Source organism: Phaethon aethereus (assembly GCF_964289735.1).
Source record: "Phaethon aethereus genome assembly, chromosome: 20".
Classification (NCBI taxonomy): Eukaryota; Metazoa; Chordata; class Aves; order Phaethontiformes; family Phaethontidae; genus Phaethon; species Phaethon aethereus.
The window spans coordinates 5,446,703-5,466,150 of record NC_138596.1 but is presented as its reverse complement, the minus strand read 5'-3'; the positions used below and the strand labels follow the sequence as shown (position 1 = coordinate 5,466,150).

Sequence of the window (19,448 nt, the reverse complement as noted above, 5' to 3'; positions counted from 1 at the left end):
ATTTGTTCGAACGGCTCCTTTTTGTTACTGTGTGCTTTCAGTGCTTCCTGTTTCTCTCCATTTTGACGATCTCTTATGTTATGGGATACACGTATTCTCTCTTCTAGTAACGATGCCACTTCTTTCCCTTATAGGTGGGCTTTTTTTGACTTTCAGTGTAAGAAGTTGTTCTGAAGTGAAGTTGAAGCAGATTTTACCTTTGGGACATAATAATTCGAAACAATTTTTTACTTTTAACTTAATATCCTTAGTTTGTTTTCCTTTAAAAAACAAAACCAAGTTGTAACATACTTAATTGTTGATGAGAGCCTGCTGAATTCATATTTTGTGATACTGAGGTGTTTGTTCAACCAAAGTTAATGCATAGAATTATTCTTGTTTGATAAACATTATATGGATGTATATACACATATTTGCCCACTATTTTTGCCATGTTCTTTTTAATATTTAGATTTTCTAAGTATTTAAATGCCTCTGGGCTTCCAGTATTCTATAAATGACTCAAGTGCTGGTAATGACTGCATCATTACTATAGAGCTGAGGCTTGCAGTGCAAGTAGAACTAAAATAATTGGAATCATAGAATCATTAATTGCTTCAGTCATTTCAAATGTTAGGCTTCAAAACAAAATCAGAGGTTTAATTTTGAGTTTCCTAGGTTTCAAATGTTATTAACGGCAGTTAACATTAAAAGGGGCTTTTGTTTGCTTTTTTTAACCCATAAGTAACTAATGCATCTGCTCCGACTTACCTTCAGCTTTGGTATGCCTTTATTTTGCTTTGCCTGGGAATGAATATTTCCTTCCTCTTTGCTGTGATTTGCAATAGTGCCTGCCTTTCAGTCAGTGTTTCCTTTGAAACCTTCAAGGTACGCTTCCTTAGCACTCACTTTTTCATCACAAACCATAATGAAAACTCAAGTATATTCCAATTGTAGGCCCTGATGCTCCTCCTTACTCTGGTTAGATGGACCTTTGCATCTATGGAGAGCGTAATTGATGTCAGCAGGGCTCTGCACAGAAGTAGTAGTCTCAGTAGTGGGTCAAATTGCAGGATTGTGGCCTTATTACCACTGGCTCTACATTATCCCTTATTTTGTAAGATAACTAATAGTTATATTCTAAAGCCTTTCAGTAGAACTGTGATAGCATAACTTTTCAAACAGGATAAAGCTGGGTGATGGGCAATAAAATTAGAATCAAGATGAGACCATCAAGCCTTACCACTTCAAGTTGAATTGCTTTGTTAAAATCTGAAAGGGAAAAAGCCTTTTGAGTTCACATAGCTACCTCAACTCTTTAACATATAGATAGTAAAATGCCATTAGTGCCAGGCTTCTAGAGCCTTTGAGTCTTTCAGTAACGACAAGAGGTGCATATCATGGCACACTACATCCCAGTTAGGTAGTGGGTAAAAGCTTCAATTGGGATTACAATAAAATGAGATTACTGAGAGGAAGTGCAGCACATCAAATTGAATTGAACTGCCAAAGCTGAAAGGCAGGCTCCTCATACATTCAGCTAATTTTTTTGCCAGCTGGTTATTTCTCTATTAACCAAGTAGTTGACACTCATGTAGTTATCTCAAGCTTTAAAGCGTAAGAGATACTGGGGTAACCAATCAACTGAAAAATACTTTTAACAGTAATGCTAATTCCAGTGGGTCCTGAAGTGTTTAACTGACTATAAGCAGGTTATCAAGGGCAATAACAATTACTTGACTTGCGTTTCAGAGGCAGCCACCTTGGGAGTGAAATGCGGCGCTTTTCAGACTGTACTGTAACATTATACATCCATGTGGGCCAAGCAGTATAAATACAGTACGTTACGAGGACTACCTAAGCTGGAATTTGACCGATTGCATACACAATTGAACACTTACATTCATATGACTATCTCAATAAGATCCTCAAAGTAGGACTCATCAGTCTTAAGGTTTCTAAAAGCCAGACATCTAAATCTGTGGTGGTTATCCAGAGCTTCTTGTGGAGGCACTGGAGAGAGGTATGTCTCTTCAGAGGACAGGGGACGTCACCCGCAGAGAGGTGTGGAGAGGATACATCAGATGAGTTGCGCTCTGGAGGCGCCTGTTTCTCCCCATGACTGTTGATGGAAGCCATAAGTTGATCAGCATTGGCTCAGATATCTAAATGTTAAATAGACAAATTTAAGAGGGATGAGTCTTCATCCCTGTGATTGTAAACGGGTTCTCAGTTTGTAAGCAGAGGCAAAGACAGTGACTCCAGCCTTCTGCTGTAGTCTGGCAAGGTAACAAATGTATTATCAGACTAGTTACATTACTTCCTGCATTAGTGGTCTTCTGTGATGGTGTCATTAAATACAACAGTATGAACAGAGCAAGACTGAAATACATGGCAAATCTTCGTACAGTTTGCGTTATTTTCAAAGACTAACAATGTCACAAAATACTCCTGCGTTTTGTCCTGTTGGAATTTTAGCTGATAGGTAAAGACTGCCAGGGATAATTTTGCAATTTTCGTAATGGTTGCCCAGCAATGAGAGGTACTTGTGATGCAGGGCTCCGGATTACTTGGCATTAACCTGAACTGCCTTTCGGTCTGTAGGGATAACCTTCAAAATATACAGGGGAGAAATATCTTTCATAACATGTTTTTCTGCAATTTTAAAAATTGTTCTTGTCTGGAAAGTTTAATCTTTAATGACCTAGAGATGACTCATAAATCATCTTTTATGTATATATTTATAGGTTCTGCAAACGTTTTTATCCATGGCTCAGAGCAGCATAATTTCCTGACTTCTGAAATACATTTCCTGAGGAAGCAAAATCAAGTTCTGAATGCAATGCTAGCAAAAGGATCCAGAGGTAAAAATACAAAACTGTGCTTTACAGGAGTAGACTGCAACTCATTTCAGATCAGAAAACAATGAAATATTAACGGTCCATTCATTAAACTGACTAAACCATTCTGTCCATCACTGAAATTCCATGCTCAACCATAAGCATTAAAACTGTGGCTGACAATGATAAAGGAGTAGCAGTAAAGCTCCTTTCTGTTTATTTGTAGTATTTTCTATATGATATTTACTTTAATTTCTCCATTCGTCTTTTTGCATTCCTTTCTTTTTATACATTCTTTATCCTCCACCCCCCTCGTGCCTTTTATTACCATTTTCTTGCTCCTTTTTCCCCATCCTTCCATTCTGAAGCCCTCTTAAAAAAAAAAAAAAAAAAAAAAAAAAAGGCATGCTATAGAATAGCTTATTGCTGCAAATGAAACCATTCAGTACAGAGGGGTTCAGAAGGTTCAGAAGTCTGCTGCAGAGGGTTGACTGGACAGGCCAAGTCATCTTTTCTTTGGAAGCAATTTAGAAGACAACAGAACTGAAGGAATCCCTTTGGAAGTCTTTGTGATCCCTGAGATTAATTTTAAACTTTCCTCATGTTCACACCTTTGAAGAGAGAATATTAAAAGTCTTCCTTCTTCTTTCGCCCCAAGAAAACCAGCAGTTTGCCAGCTAGGTTCATAAAAGCACCTTAAGCTACAGTTAGGTTATAAGTCTCCATATTTTCAGCCTGGAAGAAGCTCCAAGTGCTTTTACGGTGTCATGTATTTTCTCATCTGTTTTAGTCCCTGTAGTTGCCAAGGTTGCCGCCTCCTTTTCCAATGCTAAAAGTAGGGTCATAAACAACTTGGGGTCCCCGTAAGTGTCTTGGATGGCATCTGTCTCAAGAGGCTCAGTTGCCCCTATCAGCAATTCTTTGTCACAGAACCAGTCTGGGGAAATAGCTTGTGCCAAGGAAAGAAGGACCGATATGATACATTTGGCAGATGAGTAGGGCTGGGAAGGAGAGGACAGAGGGATTTCTGTGAGACAAAGAGGAACATGGATGCAACATGTCCTAGAAGAATCCTACTGAGTTCTTTTCTTCCTAAAGAGAAGTCAAATCCATTATTTTGTGAGGACTGGAAAAATTCATGTGCCTGCTTTGGGAGCCTGCTGACAGCAATTGTTGAATGCTATCCTTCTGACCGAATTTCAAGAGGGGTTTTGTGTATTTGGTATGTAAGGCTGTACCCAGGTTTTTATTGAGCCTTTGTGAGTGCAGGGGGTTAATTGTTGCAAGTTACAGAAGATGCATCTAGCAAAAGTCGTTAGAAAATTGAAATACTGAAATCCTAAAACTCACAAGAACAGCTGTTATTTTCTGACAGTCTCTGCAAAAGCTGGTTTTGTTAAAAAGCATAGCTTTAGTGGGTTGTAGGCATTGCCAGTACCTTGTGTTTCTTCTTGTTTCAGATAAACAGAAGGAAAATGAAAAGTTAAGAGAAACTCTTTCTAAAAAGAATGCAGTCATTGAGCATCTTCATGAGGATTATGAATGCATGAAGAAAGAAAATGAAAGATTGCAAAAACAAATTGGCCAAAAGGAGGATGAAACCAGATATCTGACGTGTCAGATTTACAGCAGTCGTAATGAATTAAACAGGTATTGATTCTGTCCACATTTAGACATTCATTTAGAGAAGAAAATTGTCACTGTGACAAGCATGTGTTTAGCCATAACCATTAACATTAATGAGGTGCGTAGATATATCTAGAAGGCAAGGGAAGAATTGTGGAGGAAAGGTGAATAGATTTTAGATTTTGAAACAAAAGATAAGAATTTAACTTTTAACTTAGCCATTTATTGGGACTTAACAGGTTGCAAACAGAAATTAGTGTAAAGCAGCATCAGCTCTCTGAGAATGAGAAGTTACTGCAGTCACTCCGAACTGAGATCAAGGTTTATGAAAAGTTGGAAGAAGCAAGAAGGAAGAGGACAGGTATAAATGCGCAATTATTTCTATACCCTTATCCCTTGCAACCCTTCTCTCTCTGAATATGATCTTGTCAAAGGACAGTAGGGTAGGTCACTGTTTCTTTGTTTCTACTCGTGTCTGCTATGCAAAATAGAACTGACAACTTTATCATCAAGTGCTGCTTTTTACTTAGGAGTGTAACTGCGAGGCCGAGATGTGTGGTATGTTCTGATGGCACACCCAAGTTTCTTTTATCTTTTTAGCTAAGGTAAAAACAAATACTAAAGATTCAGGCTCAGGCTGTATAAGCTTCATTGGGATCTTAGATATTTCTTGTAATCTAAATACATGCTGCTGCATCCTCACAGGTAGCGCTTACTTGGGTAGCTTGTGCTTTCCCTTGTCTGAATATGAGGGTAGTGTCTTCTCCCTAGGGCTGGGGAGAAGTGCTGGCACTGCTTTCTGAGTGAGACTTTCAGTAATTTCCTGTCTGCTTTTCTGTTTCTGAAGGCGAGGGGTAGGAATGAGACTTACATGAGTTCCTCCTACCTTTTTTAAGGGAGCTATGCCACCACATATCTGTTGGTAGGGTTAGGTCAAAAAGTGGACTGCTGTTCATTGCTGCATACTTGTTACAGGATCCAGCAACTTTCCCATTGGGAGTTCTTGTAAAAGTGGATTTAAAAAAAAATTTTTTTTTTTCATCTTCCTGCTACTTTAAGTAATGCGCCCTGCCGTCACTGTATTTCATGCCTAGCTGCAGCAGAAGAGCCCTATTGGCATAAGGCTTTAAGCCAAAGTTGGCTCAGGGATGGTAGTAAGTCTCCTTGCAGAACTGGTAATGTAATTAGAGAGTAGCAGCACCCTCCTCATGCAGTTGAGCCCCTTCCCACTGTCAGGAGAACAGTTTGCTTTCAGCATGAAAGAATACGTGGAATTGTTTGTGTACTGACTTCTTTCTATGAAAAGATGAACACAGCCCTTGCTTTTTGCAGGTTCAGATTTGTTCCTCTGGTTGCCAGGTGATCACTATTTTCTTTTTCTTCTGTGTATAAAATTAAACTCCCGATTCTACTTAATCCCTCCTCCGCACTATGAGATTATTCATTCCTTTTTCTTTCCCCAGACCGTGCATTAATGCACTTCAAATTTTGCAAATTCTCTTCGTTCTGTTTTTACTGTATTTTTTTGCTTTTGGCATGAGACTTATTAGCTTTTATGGACAAAGTGAAAAATAATTTTTGGCTCTTTAAATCTTTCAAGGTTAGAAGCAATTAAGACATGTTTTCTTGTCAAACCATTATCTTAATGCTGTTTGTAGTTAATTCTAAATATTAAGGATAAAGCCGGCTATAATTTACTTGCTCAGCATTCTGATAATGGCTAATATTAATTGTTAAAAATGTTAAGTGTTTCTTTTGAAATTGTCTCAGATCCCAGATGTGATGCATCAGAAGAATTCATAAAAGATCAGAATAATCCGCTTGACTTACATGAACTATTGACTGAAATACAGAGTTTGCGAGTGCAGCTTGAAAGAAGCATAGAGACAAACAAGTCTTTGCATGAAAAATTAGAGGAACAGCTTTCAAAAGAAAAGGGAGAGGAAGTGAGATCAGTGTCAGCTGTGAATATCAACTCTCTTTTCAAACAAGGATCTCAGCATTATGCAGGAATGAATGGTACTGTGCCATACATGCTTTTGTTATACTGTAGAACCTGTGCCTTGTTCTTTAAAGATGCTCTTAAAACCTTATACAACATCGAGCGTACATTTGGGAGCTGCCCATCAGCCTCTCAAATCCCTTTCCTGTTAGAGCTGTTAGTGCATGGGGAGGCAAAATGCACATTGCACTGTCTTATAGCCTCCAGCTGTCACTTCCTTTTCATTCAAGAAAAGCACTTGCAGACTGTCTCTGGGATGGAAGGATGCCTACGTTAAATTGCCATAAATTTTGCTTACCTGGGGGTTCTTTTTTTAATGCAGAGCTTTACAGCGTTCGCTAAGGGTGACTACGTATTACTCAAGTATGATCAATAAGTGCAGTAAATGGCCTTTGTATAAATCAGTTGTCCCCTTTTTGCCCTTGAGGAATATTTTACCTTTATTTCAATCACTGTTAAGTGATACTGTTTTAGCAAATCAGGGAAAATGTAGTGTTTACACTCAGGGTTAGATTATTGACCCAATATAGATGTACATGGGATACAGAGGGCAGAAGAATGTTCTTCCTTGCTGCTAAAGTACTCTGCATAGTAACAGCTTTCCATACTTAGAGCAGAAAGCTGCCTCTCCTACTGCCTGTACAGGTATACATCGTGTTTATGAGAGCCAATAATAACGGGGCTTTTTGGGTCCATACAATTCACGTGAACATGCATACCTAAATCTTACACACCACACAGAGCAAGCAGCACCAGCCGGAGGATTAGTGTGCGAGCCCATGAGACACAACAGGGTTTCTTACCACCTTGCTGCTTTTGTGGGTCCATTGTATCCAAGCAGAATCATATTTCAGTTGAAATACATACTGAGCGTAACTACACTGCTCTGTACAAGTAGTAAGAAAGATGCGCCGTGTAGCAGATAACATTTACAGGTTGAAACCATTTTCTGTGCACTTTATACTTGAACACTAAATTATGGTCATGTGCTCCACATGGGGATGGTTCCTGAGGGCCAGTCACGATCAAGTGGGTGTGGAACAGCTATTGTGGGGAACCTGTACCACCAGAATCCCCAAATTTTATTTGTTCCTGCTTAGTTTCTAGACAGAATCCTAGATGTTGCTTTTGACCTGCATCAGGGAGAGCACATAGGAGCTGGAGAAGCTCATTATTTAAGAAAATGGTGAGTAGAATTATAGTAGCTTGGTTTGATATGGACCAGAAAGAGTCCTCGGAATGTCAACAGCTGAATTTGTTAGCTTTCTAGACGTACTGTGAGTAGTCTTTACTCATAGTACTTAGGGAATTTGGAAGGTCTGAAGAGAGCCGATATAGATAGGATCTTAAGCACGTTATAGCTGTGGAGAGTGTCATACTTCTTGTGGAGTTAATGGGAAGCTTACATTTGTTGATTAAAATATCTTCATCAGGATGTATTTTAGATTTTTTCACTATGACTTGATTTTGGGAGATACCTAGAACTTTGGATAGATGCTGAAACAATTAATGTAGGTAAATACTGGAAGATACACGGCGTGGTACTAGAAAATTACCTGTGTTTCCCTGCTTCCCGAGTCCAAGTGCAGCATCAGCAAAAAAAAAAAAAAAAGGAACAGAAGTAGAGCTAGGAAGTTTTTTTTAATGCGTGTTAACTCCTATTGATACAGTCTTCCTTGTCCCATTTTTATGTACAGAAAACCTCTGCAAATGCCCTGCTACCAGCAGGAATGTTTGTGAGCTGCAGAAGCATGGACATTGCATTTCGCTAGCGAAAACAGGTACATCCAAAAGTATCTTAAAACACATGTGTTATCAGTATCCCAGACTCGCTGTTTGAGAAGTCTAGCGTCAATTAGTTCTACATGTAAGGATAAAAAAATTAAGCTATTTTTCTTTCCCAGGTACGCACTCAGCCTCTAAAGATGATTTAGACAGCACTTCACACTGCAGTAGCACTTCATCTTCCAGTACAGCGTGTACCCCTCGTCTTGTGCCTGGACATCGTATGTGGGCAGACAAAAATGGGCGCCACATTCTTGGCTTGATTGAGGATTATAACGCTCTGCGGAAACAGATTTCAGAAGGGCAACAGGTTTTAGCAGGAATGGAGATTTCTTTGAGAGAGGTCACTGGTACGAAACTGCAGGAGCCTGGAATAAAGGTAAACAGTGAAAGTTGTTAGAGGATGGTGAATTTTACCTAGAGGTGTAAAAAGTATAGGTCACACAAGCAAAGAACTAGGTTAATGGTGCAGCAGGCACCATTAACTGAATAACTCTGTCAGGAAACCCTCAACCTTGACAGTCCAAGTCTCATCTAAATGCAGGCACCTATTTGTGATTCTAGGTTAATGAGGCTACAGATAAATTAGTTAATTCTGGTCCTTTAATAAGCACTCTCACTTTTACTTGCAACTTGAAATGAGGTGAAACTACTTGCTTTTACTATGGAAATTGGTGATAGTTACACTAGAAATAATAAAAAGATGAATAAAAACAACAAAAAAAACCCCAGATAAAACTGTAAAATGCTTTAGAAAGGGCTTCAACTAGGGGTATGTATCAGTAACCTAAGGATAAAAATAATTAAGGAGATTTTCTCGTAATGAAGGCTTGGGATAAACCCAGGAAATCTGAGACAGTTAAAAGAAATCTGAGATATAGCTGATAAAGTTCCCCACTTCCTTGTATTCAGCCCTTTAGTAACACCAGGTGGTAAGTGTACACTGATGATTGATGTATGCTAATGAAGGTTGTTTTCTATTAGGGAAGCTTTTTAATATTTTTCCACTTCCCGGTATCAGCTGAACACTTCAGCAATATCAGTAGCTAACCCAGAAACTTGACTATCTCATTAATGATCACATATTGTCTTCTATGTGTATCATCAGCTGTCCTGGCTGTGTCCCCTCCCCGTTCCCATGCACCCCTGGCCTTCTTGCTAGCAGGCCAGCACGAGAAGCTGGACTGTCCTTGACTGCTTAGAAACAGCTCAAAACATCAGCCCATTATCAACATTTTCTCATCTGAATCCAAAACGTAGCCTCACGTAGCTTTTTTTCTTACTTAATTGTTAATTTCCGGATGCAGTTAATGATAGCATATTTGAGGTGGATTGAATAATACAAATCTACTTACAAGCTTCAACAAAAGGGAAGGAACAATCTGTACATGTCTGTGGCAGCTAATGGGGAACTAAGAACCTTAAACCGCAAAGGGAAAGGCTCGGATCACGCATTTAAAACAACATGCCAGTGGTAAAAACAGTGAAACACTGGGATGGAGGCTGCTCAGAGACACTGTTCCTGGAGGCACTTTTAAGAACCGATTACGTGAATGTTGGAAAAATCACATGTAGTGCTCTCTTGCTTTGGAGTGGGAAAGCACGCTATAGGTGACTAATGAAGGTCCTTCTCACCCCTATGATTTTGTGATAGTATAAATGTTGTAAAACACATGCTCACTACTCTTCAAAAACCAGGCGGCCTTAATTGCATGAATAAATAATAAAGAAATTCACACTATAATAGATAAATTCATGCTACTTATTTTTCTAGTTAGAATTAGTAAAGCTGTTGAAGATGCAGTCTTCAACAATTCTGAAATTCTTTTTGTGGTATATCACATGTGTGCTCACACAGTAAAATGATGTCTGAATGACACTTAAGACTCTCTGAAGTAGCGTATGTTTTCAAACGACCTAGTTAAGATACTGATAAGGACTTACTCTCTGTAAGTTTTTAACTTGTTTTGTTGGTGCAAAGATAAAAGCAGTAAGTTTCACAATTTGCAGTTTCCTATCAAGCTTTACATCACTGAAGTTTCAAACTACTTAGCAAATGAGATAGTTTATGTGACAGGAGGATTCTGGTTAGATAACAGTAAGATAAATAAGTATTCAAATGATATGCTGCATGGGGCAGGAGCTGTGAATGCTTTTCTTTCATTACCCTTCCCCTTTTTGTATCACCATTGCTTCAGTAATTCATTTGCTCCCCTTGCATTCTCCCCCTCCTTTATTTCACATTTATGCAATTTCTTCAATTTGGTTTTCTCATCTGTCAGCAGAGGAAAACATTTTATGTGTGTCCTGACAGTTATTTTAGCATTAAATGGAACAGTTTAAAGGGTCTGCTAAGGAAGAAACATCTATATTGCTTAAATTGATGTCTGTAATCATTTGACTTTCAAATACCGTGACACGAAATGCAAATGGAGAAAGAAGAGAGTTGCCAACTATTTCCATGTGGCATAGCAAATCTAGTAAATATAATCTATTATTAATCATGGTTATTGATTAGGATAAATCCCCTCCCTTCCTGAAATTCTCAGATAATGCATAATTCAGCAGGCTTTGTAAACTAACAAATTAGCTTTTGTGGCACGCAATAGCTGTGTACATCATCTTAAATATGAAATCATACCAACTGGATTTAAACCATTAATTAAGATTACCTTTTCGTAATGTTTTAAGCATAAAGTATAACATGTCTCTAATCCTGTGATACAGGTACCAGACCAGGCTTTGCTGCATAGCTTTTCCGCAAATATTCACACAGTAGAGCAGATTTTAGAAGAGGCTGCACGCTTACTGAAACTTCTCTGGAGAGTTTCCCTCCCACTGAAAGCTGTACACGGTACTACTCATGGCACTCAGGTACTATTATGTTTCCTTTTGGGTTTTTTCGGTTTTGTTGTGGTTTTTTTTAACTGTTATAATTTGTCAAGGAAGATGCACCAGTTAGGAACATGTCATTTGGGAAAACCTTTTGAAAATCATTAAGCCAGGATGCCCAGTCTCTGGGCACATGGATTTAGTTAGCTCTCATCACTGAAGGCTAAGGCTGAATGTGTGCTGGCTTCCTATCCTGATCATACTGTATACCAGGGTGTTTATTTACCAAATACTTTATTCTCAAGATGTAATCTGTAACCCTGTTACATGATATTCAGGAAACCTAGGCAGGTGGCAAATGTTCCCTTTCGACAAGAAAAGGTTTGGACTCCCTGATACAGAATCAAATTCAATTTGATTATGTATATACTAGTAACAACAGAAACTTCAGCAATTTTGATGTAATCTGAGCTACATTTTCCTTTTACGTTTTTGATGCCTAAGCTGTAAAATAGGATGCTTTTTTAAAACTGTGACAAAACCCGAGACAAGTGTTATAACATTTTAACTGAAAAGGATTGCACTATGCAAATGAATGGAAGTGAACTGAGTGAGGAATGAATTATCTATACTGTCATAATACCACCACTCAGTAATGAAACTGGTTCAAACTCTAGCTTTAAAATAAATCTGAAGTGTTTCCAGTAAGGTTTATGTATGTTTTTCTTAAGGGAGGAAGGATATTGCTGGGAAAAAAAACAACGTTAGGAAAGTAAACATTTTATATATACTTTTAATAACATTTTTTTTGTTATTTTCTAGCATCCTTAAATGTGTAAAATCACAAAAGTAGTGAGAATGAACTAATACACTTCACTGATGTTTCAGCTCCCTATTTGGGATGTCTTGACAATTTTTCTTTCTTCCATTTTTATCCTTACGTGTATATTCTATAGAGACAGCTATATGTTGGCCTGGATTGCAGTATCTGAACATATCCTACACACACAGGTCTTTCAGCTTACGTGTGATGCATCGAATGCTTTACTGTCATACTGATCTAAACCCTCTTGATCTGGATCAGCCACTTCTCAAAATCTGGCCCCAGTGTGTGTGGGATCTGAATTCCCAGGACTGCACCTAGTCAGAGTCTAATAGAACCTTTTCTAGAGTTTGTTATCCAACACCATAAGATCTTAAGGACATTGTCTTAAATGCAGTATATGAAAGAATATCTCTGGAAGCTTGATTCTAAGATACTGAGCATTCACAGCCTTCTCTTCAGCCCCACAGGAGTTGTGAGTAATCAGTTCTTCTGAAGAGCTAAATGCTAGGGGCAAATTCCAGAAGATACTATTATTTAATGAATGGCATAACAGCAAGAAAAAATGTACAAGCTTAAGTTTTCATGAGGATCCAGATCAGTGATACTGGCAGACTATGTCAGGGCTACTTATAGGCCTCTTTTAAAATATAGTAACCATAAGTTAGTTGGAATTGGTGGTGAAAACTGAACCTTGAATAATGATACTGCCAAATAATTTTGCAATAAAAGTGTCCTGGTCACTTGTACAATGACTTTCAGCCCTTCGATAAATGCAGCATCAACTATTAACAGAACACTGGAGAAGGAAGCTGGAAGTTCTGAACATGCCAGACAGGTTACTTGCTGATCCTGTAGCACTGGCCTTCATTATATTTTTCTAGTTGAGGGGGAAAAAAAAGGGAGAGAGGAATGAAGTTTAAAAACAAAAATAGATGCTGGTGTTACGACTTTTCTCGGACTAGCAGAAAAATTAATTGCACTAAAGGCCAGCTAAGAATTGTAGTTGTCTCTTGGCAGATGTCATAGAATCGTATGTCACTGGGGATGTGAATGTGGAAGGACAGGCGCTCAGTGATGTCTCACTCCTGTGAGTTGTTCATGCTCTAAGGAAGTTTGAGAGCTCTTGTACAAAAGTATTTAGCAAATAACAATGTACAAAGTACTTTTATATAATGCTTTAATATAACATTTTCTTCTCTCATTTTAGGATGAAGGAATGAAAGCAGAAATATTTAGATTACGTAAGAAACTGTCTGAGCAAGAGAAGAAGTTACATAGCACAGTGAAACGCTTGCACTCCACAAACCAGCTGAAGGAAAACATGGAGAAAGTCATCATTGACCAGTGTAAGTGTATGCCTGATTACTGTTGGGTTTTTTTATTTATTTTTGGAGTCTGTGGTTGCCTCTAACACTGGAGAAACAAAACGAATATAGGCACCCATTCTTTTGCAGCTGCTCTGACTGGTGTTCCCTTGTGCGCACTCAGTTGTTAGTGACAGACAGCTCAGGAGGTTCAGACTGCACAGAACTGAGGGAACCTCATTCAAATGGAAAGAAGTTGCCCAGCTACAAAAGACTGCATAGAATAACATGAGAAACAGTTCCTGGTTTTACACAACCCACTGATAATGTATCAGTCCATGCAGCTGCCACTAATTACTGCTAATTACTTGAGTTATTCCATTTCAGATATTGCCATTCCACAGTAGTTTTCTATCCTACAAGTTCCTGACTGTAGGATAGCAAGTTGCAAGGTTGTGGTTGCTGTAGACCATTCCAGCCAAAGTTTTTGACATTGTCCTTCTCTAAATTACGATTTTGCCTGTGTCTTGATAAATGTGGAATTAGGCTTATTAGATTTTCTGAGGTGCTTGTCTGTTGCATGCATCGCACCCGATAGCGGAATGCTGGGAAAAGCCAAAGCAGCAGCCAAGGAGACTTGTCAGCACTTTACACCAGACTGAGAAGTGCAAGAGAACAGAAGGCTCAGAACAAGGGAAACAAAAGCTTACTATGAGTCATTTTTAAAAGAAAAAATTAGGACATGCTGTGAAATGATATTTTACACGTAGCAGCCATATCTAGAAAATTATGTGGAAATACAAAAACAAGTGGGACATGGGCTATATTGTAGCTGTGTTAAGCCAGGTGACTGTTTTAAGAGAGAAATACATCTCTCCTGCTTTAATCACTCCTCAGAAGAGATTTGGATGGAGCTAACCTCTTCTTTACCTTCATGCTATGGCAATATGCATATTGCAGGAGGAGGATTTAATTTTCTTCTTTTAAAAAAAAAATCTGTCCTTACCTTCCCTTAAGAGGTGGGAGTAAATGACTCATTAGTCTATGCTGGGATGGCACTTGTGTTACCAGTAATTCACCTAAACTGTAAAATGTTACACGTCACACAAAGTTATGAAAATGACCATAATACTGTAAGTTACTCAAGTCATTTAAATGCAATGTAGAAGAATAAATGTTATTTTACTCCATAGCCTGTAATTTTTATATGTAACGTACATGTATCTGCTGCCTGTATTACTTTTTTTAAGCATTTATGGGCTGATTTTTAGGTCAGTTATTTCAGAATTGTTGTATTAAATGATGTACAAGTTACTTAAATATAAACTATGTTTTGTTCAGGTCTTAAATAGCTCAGTTTGGGGCTGTCATATAAAAATCAAAGCTATTCTATTATGTATGCCCAAATCATATCCCTGGGATAGATTTACTACTTTAGTTTGTTCAGTCCCTGGTTCCAGTGACATCTCAGACATACTGAGTAATTTCAGTAGGACTGGGAAGAGTATAAATCACCAGAGATTTTACCCTTACGGCCAAAATGGTATCTCCGCAGTCACTCCACCCACCCACCCATACTTTCAAAAAGAAAACAGTACATCTCTCCCATCTTTTGCTCGCTCCTTTTCAGGGCATTCAACCTCATCTGAACCAGGTCCTAATAAAATGAAGCCTGCATTTTCTGAAATCTCCTTAATGCAAAGTACTGCCCTGCTAGCAGCAGCTTTGCTATTACTGTCACATCCTGTAAATTCTCTTCATGTACTGAATTTAATATTTTTGATTTAGAAAAATCTAGTTTGCCAGGTGAAATGAATTTACTAGCAGAGTTCTTTATGAGCAGAGAGCACTCTGCCACACAGAAAGACCTAGATACGATTTTCTCTAAGTTTCATTGATTATGGGAATTATGGATGTCAAGTTACCTTTGCCTTAAAGAGCAATTTCAGAAATGTTTCTAAATTGCATCTGTACACAAATTCCTGACAGAGCACAGAACAAAACTGGCGGATCACATGAAGCTGCTGGATTTTGTTAGGATGCTTACACTTGTTTTTGTTATTTCTTCCTTTCTCCTTTTGCTAGTAAGAAAGCAAAGGCATTGCAGTGGGTGACCTTGCCTGCCTTCATTCTCCACACATCCTGTTAGCTGGCCACTCCATTGAGGATACTCAGGTTCCCTCCATTATTTAGTTGAGCATTCCTAAATATATTTAGAGGCAGAGACTGGAACATTCTTGTGGCTCCAAGTCTTCTGTGTGCTTTCTCTGGCGAGAGAACTTCTTGCTTATAAGCCTCATCTGAACCTCTGAACATGTAACAATGCAGTGCCAAATTGCAGTAATCTGCCAAGGGTATAATTATCTCATGACAGCTATACCCTTGGAGTCGTTGGGTTCTTATTATTGTAATGAAAAATCTTTATTATGGCTAAGTTGTTTATTTTTGAGACTGGAATATTAAATTGGTACTTGTGAATGGTATTTTTCAGCAGTTATGGAGCTGACACAGATTAGAGAATCACATATTTAACCTGACATTTCTAAATACCAGTTTTGTTTAGAAGCATCCCCTCCTCCATTCACAGGTCTCGTGCTGTCCCCACAGAGGCAAACTAGCTGGATGAACAGAGAAAACTTGGAACCCTTCAGAGCAAGCCACTAGCATGATTTCCCCTAAGCATATATAGGTTGCTTTGTCCTTGAACTGCTGGAGGAGCTGGCTGACATCTTTTACCATCTGTCCTCTTTGCAGCCCATCGTCCCTCATAACCTCTCCACTGCATCAGTTTTCTCCCTCCCCTGCTAACTGCCCCCAGCCCAAGTAGGCTATCTAATAGGTGGAAGTGTAGTGAGCTCGTGCACCACCTCCCCTTAAAATTAACAGAAAGCCTTCCTTTGATGCCTTAGAGCGAGGGAACCAGCTCATCAGTATCGCAGGGGGCTGTTCCATGGTGGTGTGATGTTAAAGGTAGTTATGAGCTACGTGTGTTTTCACATGTAGTGCTCTTGGTAAGGTGGAAAAAACTTCTAAAACGCTTCCCTGATGTTTAGATTTGAAAAGTAGATTATGTGCTAGATGGAACATAGAGCAGGGGGTAGGAAACAGCATTCTAGTGGTGGCACGGCTTTGGACCTGCCCTGCGGTCCTGGGCGATGCCTCCTGCTCTTCCCTAACTGTCAGCTTGTACAGCATTGCCCCTTAATCTTGGGATGTCACAGCTCTTTGTACATTAGCCTGAGCTTCTGAACAGGGCTTGGGAGGGAGTGACAGTTCTGGATTTTGGTAAGAAAGTGGTGGTAGGGGCTGTGTGTGATTACCTGGTCGCTGCCCATCATGTAGATGTGAGTTCATACCTTATTTGATAATTGGTCTTAAGACTTGAATACAGAGAATATAAAAAGACTGTGCAGTATTCTTTTTCATCTCCTCTTTCTTTCCAGTGGTTTTAACTCACGATGTCTTGAAGAAGGCTAGAGGAAACCTGGAAGTAAGTAAAATTTTTGCTTGCATTTAGTTCCTTGGTATATACTCATTAGAAATAGGCATTGCTGTGTTAGTAGTATTTTGCAGAATTAGCCTCATTTGCTTTAGGTTTGCTACCTAATCAAGTCTGGATGACAGCAGTTTAGTATGATGAATATTCTGCAATGTTTGATGTTTAAATTAGAGTTTTGTGACTGACCACGTAGACAGCTAAACCCTCTCTTTTCTGATGCTTTGCCTAGGTTAATATTCATGTCTGTCATCTTCTTCCAGTAGTTTATTTTCAGCAGATCACAGTCCACTAACCTGTCTACAGCGTAAGTTCACAAAAGGCACCCTTATTTAAAGCTTGTCTATGTGTTAATAACTGGTGGTGCTTTTTATTTAAAAAAAAAAAACCAGCCCCAATAGGCAAAGGTTTTTCCAAACAGCTATTTGCTAATGCAGTGTGGTATTAAATTAGTTTGAGTGTTCAAGTAATCACTGTTCACATTTGATTTCTCCCAGAAGGATGTAATACACTTCTCGAGTCCTAAATCCCATCTTTCTGCTCCCTCCCCTCTGACTGATTATACATTTCCCAGACCCTCCTTAAATTTTCCTCTAACCGTTTCTGTGAATCTCTTCTCCCTTGCCCTCGGCAGCAGTGCCGCCTCGAACACCTCCCGAGGTGGCTGGGCTCTTAGCTCAGCCTGACTTCAGTTAGAAAGTGACGCCACGTAAAAGTCTTTCTGCTTACAGGAGGCTTATCAGTTTAAGTTGAAGATCTGCTGAACACAGAAGCTCATAGTTGCAGATCCTGTTGCAGCATTATGGCCCAGGGGTAGGGGACAAATCGTGGGCATGCGAAGTATTGTAACATAGTAATAATTATTACTGCTTTTTTAACCAGGTCCCACCAGCTGAGAATCAAAAATCACCTTCCTATGCAAGCAAAAAGAGGATTCTCTGAAGGAGAAAGTTCCACTAATAAAAGACCGGTCCTGTGATTGTTGTTTGCTTCTTTATGCCTTACTATATTTATTGATGTAAAAATGTCTGTTCAGCTCTTTTAAAATGGAATCAACCTTTGACCCCCAAAAAACCCCAAACCCAAAAAAGAAATCTTTTGGTAAATAACTTATTTAACATTTTCTGTAATGTAAAAGATGCTTTTTAATATTTATTACAGAAGCAAGGTACGGGAGGTATTGAAGAAAAATCCAGATTTTTTTTAAAAGTTGGCTTGTTTGAGATTTTATATTTGTACTTTTCCTGTTATAAAACTGTTGTTTTGTAGTCAAACAGGTCCTGAAAGAATCAAGAATGTGATCCACCTTCCAAACTGTTGTTCTACTGCTAAAAGAATGTGGGTACAAAAAAAATTCTGCCAGTTGTCATTGTTCAGTAGCAATGTGAGAAATGTTCAATATTTTAAAGCATTTTAAACATATCTGGAAGCTGCCTGATGCTGAGCTTTCTTATTGCTCTATTAGAAACTTAGATTGATGCTAGGTCTGAAAATAGTACTTCAAATCAGGCAATTAAAATGAAAAATAATCACAAATGTGTTTGTGTTAGTTTTGTTTAAAACATCAGACTTTGAGCACTTACCAAGCAAAGGAGCCACATTAGATGTTGTTTGCCGAGTTCAACTCAAATTGCCGCTGAGGAGGATGGGGTGGTTTGTTTGGAAGGTGGGTGGTGGTCAGTAGAAGCGCTCATCATGGCTAAGTGGGGACGTGGGAGACTGGCTCTCAAGAAGCCATGAGCGAAAGCCAGCTTGCTGCTGGCAAAACAACAACTTGTCCTCTTCCATCCTCCCCGAGACCTGTACAGAGAGGACAGGGAGCCATGTGAGGGGTACAGCCAGGCAGTTTTGAAATTCATTTTTCTGCTTAAAAACTCTGAAAAATATTTCTTAAAAACCCACTGTAAAATATTTATTTGAATTTGTGTCCCACATTGATACATACAATAGTGATATTTTAGCTAGGCCAGAGAACACCAGCATAAAACATGCCGAGTAGTACTCCCCTCATGCTCTGCTCACCCTGCCTGCTGCCTTTTCAATTTTGCCTTTGGGTTGAGCTGCCCGAGCACTCGGCTTCACAACAGAGCCGACTACCTGCAACCTGCTCTCAGTGGCACAAAGAGAACTGGGAAAATACAGTATAGTTTAACCCAAACAGGACCGTAATTGAAAGTGTTGATTACAAAAGTAGACTTCATGGTGCAATTGTGGCTTTATTGAACTAAATTAATTTCACACAAAGTGTGATTGATTCTCCCCCAAGTGGATGATGTCCCCATTATACAAGATAACTTGCCTTTGTCATCCAAGACGGTTAGCACCAGGTCTGGGAAATCTCAGCACAGGATTGTGGTTATATTGGGTCCTTGGCTATTGCACTCCAGAGGCTAACGAGCCTGCAGTAGGCATTCACAAAAAATGAGTTTGTGCTCATTGAAACACAGCTGTGGAGAGAGATAGGCATTACACCCACTGAGCTGGCCGGGAGCCGGTGGCTGTTCTGACTGGCCTGGTAGTACATGTACAACACATAGAGGCTAAGACAAGTCGGAAGAGTTCAGAAGTTGTTCCCTCCTTTCACTAAAGCTTTGGTTCGTTCAGATTAGTTTCCCAACAATTTTGTAATATTCCACTAACTCTGAATACCACAGGGATGCTCTAAATCGCTTTGCTTCTACATTGCAGCTTGATATCAAATGGTCAGAGCTGTTGCACCTTCCCTGTGGGCAGACCTGCACCCCTAAGTTCCGAACGG

The 19,448-nt window shown here is 39.1% G+C and overlaps 1 protein-coding gene across 1 annotated transcript in view; it reads left to right on the top strand.

Moving 5' to 3' along the window:
- CDK5RAP2 (CDK5 regulatory subunit associated protein 2) overlaps positions 1-17,632 on the top strand; it is a gene marked incomplete at its 3' end in the record, with an annotated part of 83,102 nt that extends 65,470 nt beyond the window's left edge. Inside the window, exons 30-40 of the mRNA XM_082009040.1 lie at positions 2,727-2,843; positions 4,280-4,469; positions 4,664-4,806; positions 5,778-5,804; positions 6,216-6,464; positions 8,145-8,228; positions 8,352-8,611; positions 10,960-11,106; positions 13,098-13,236; positions 16,638-16,684; positions 17,573-17,632. Of these exons, the coding sequence (XP_081865166.1) occupies positions 2,727-2,843; positions 4,280-4,469; positions 4,664-4,806; positions 5,778-5,804; positions 6,216-6,464; positions 8,145-8,228; positions 8,352-8,611; positions 10,960-11,106; positions 13,098-13,236; positions 16,638-16,684; positions 17,573-17,632 (1,463 nt within the window). The remainder of the gene's footprint in view (positions 1-2,726; positions 2,844-4,279; positions 4,470-4,663; positions 4,807-5,777; positions 5,805-6,215; positions 6,465-8,144; positions 8,229-8,351; positions 8,612-10,959; positions 11,107-13,097; positions 13,237-16,637; positions 16,685-17,572) is intronic.
- Positions 17,633-19,448: the final 1,816 nt, after the last annotated feature.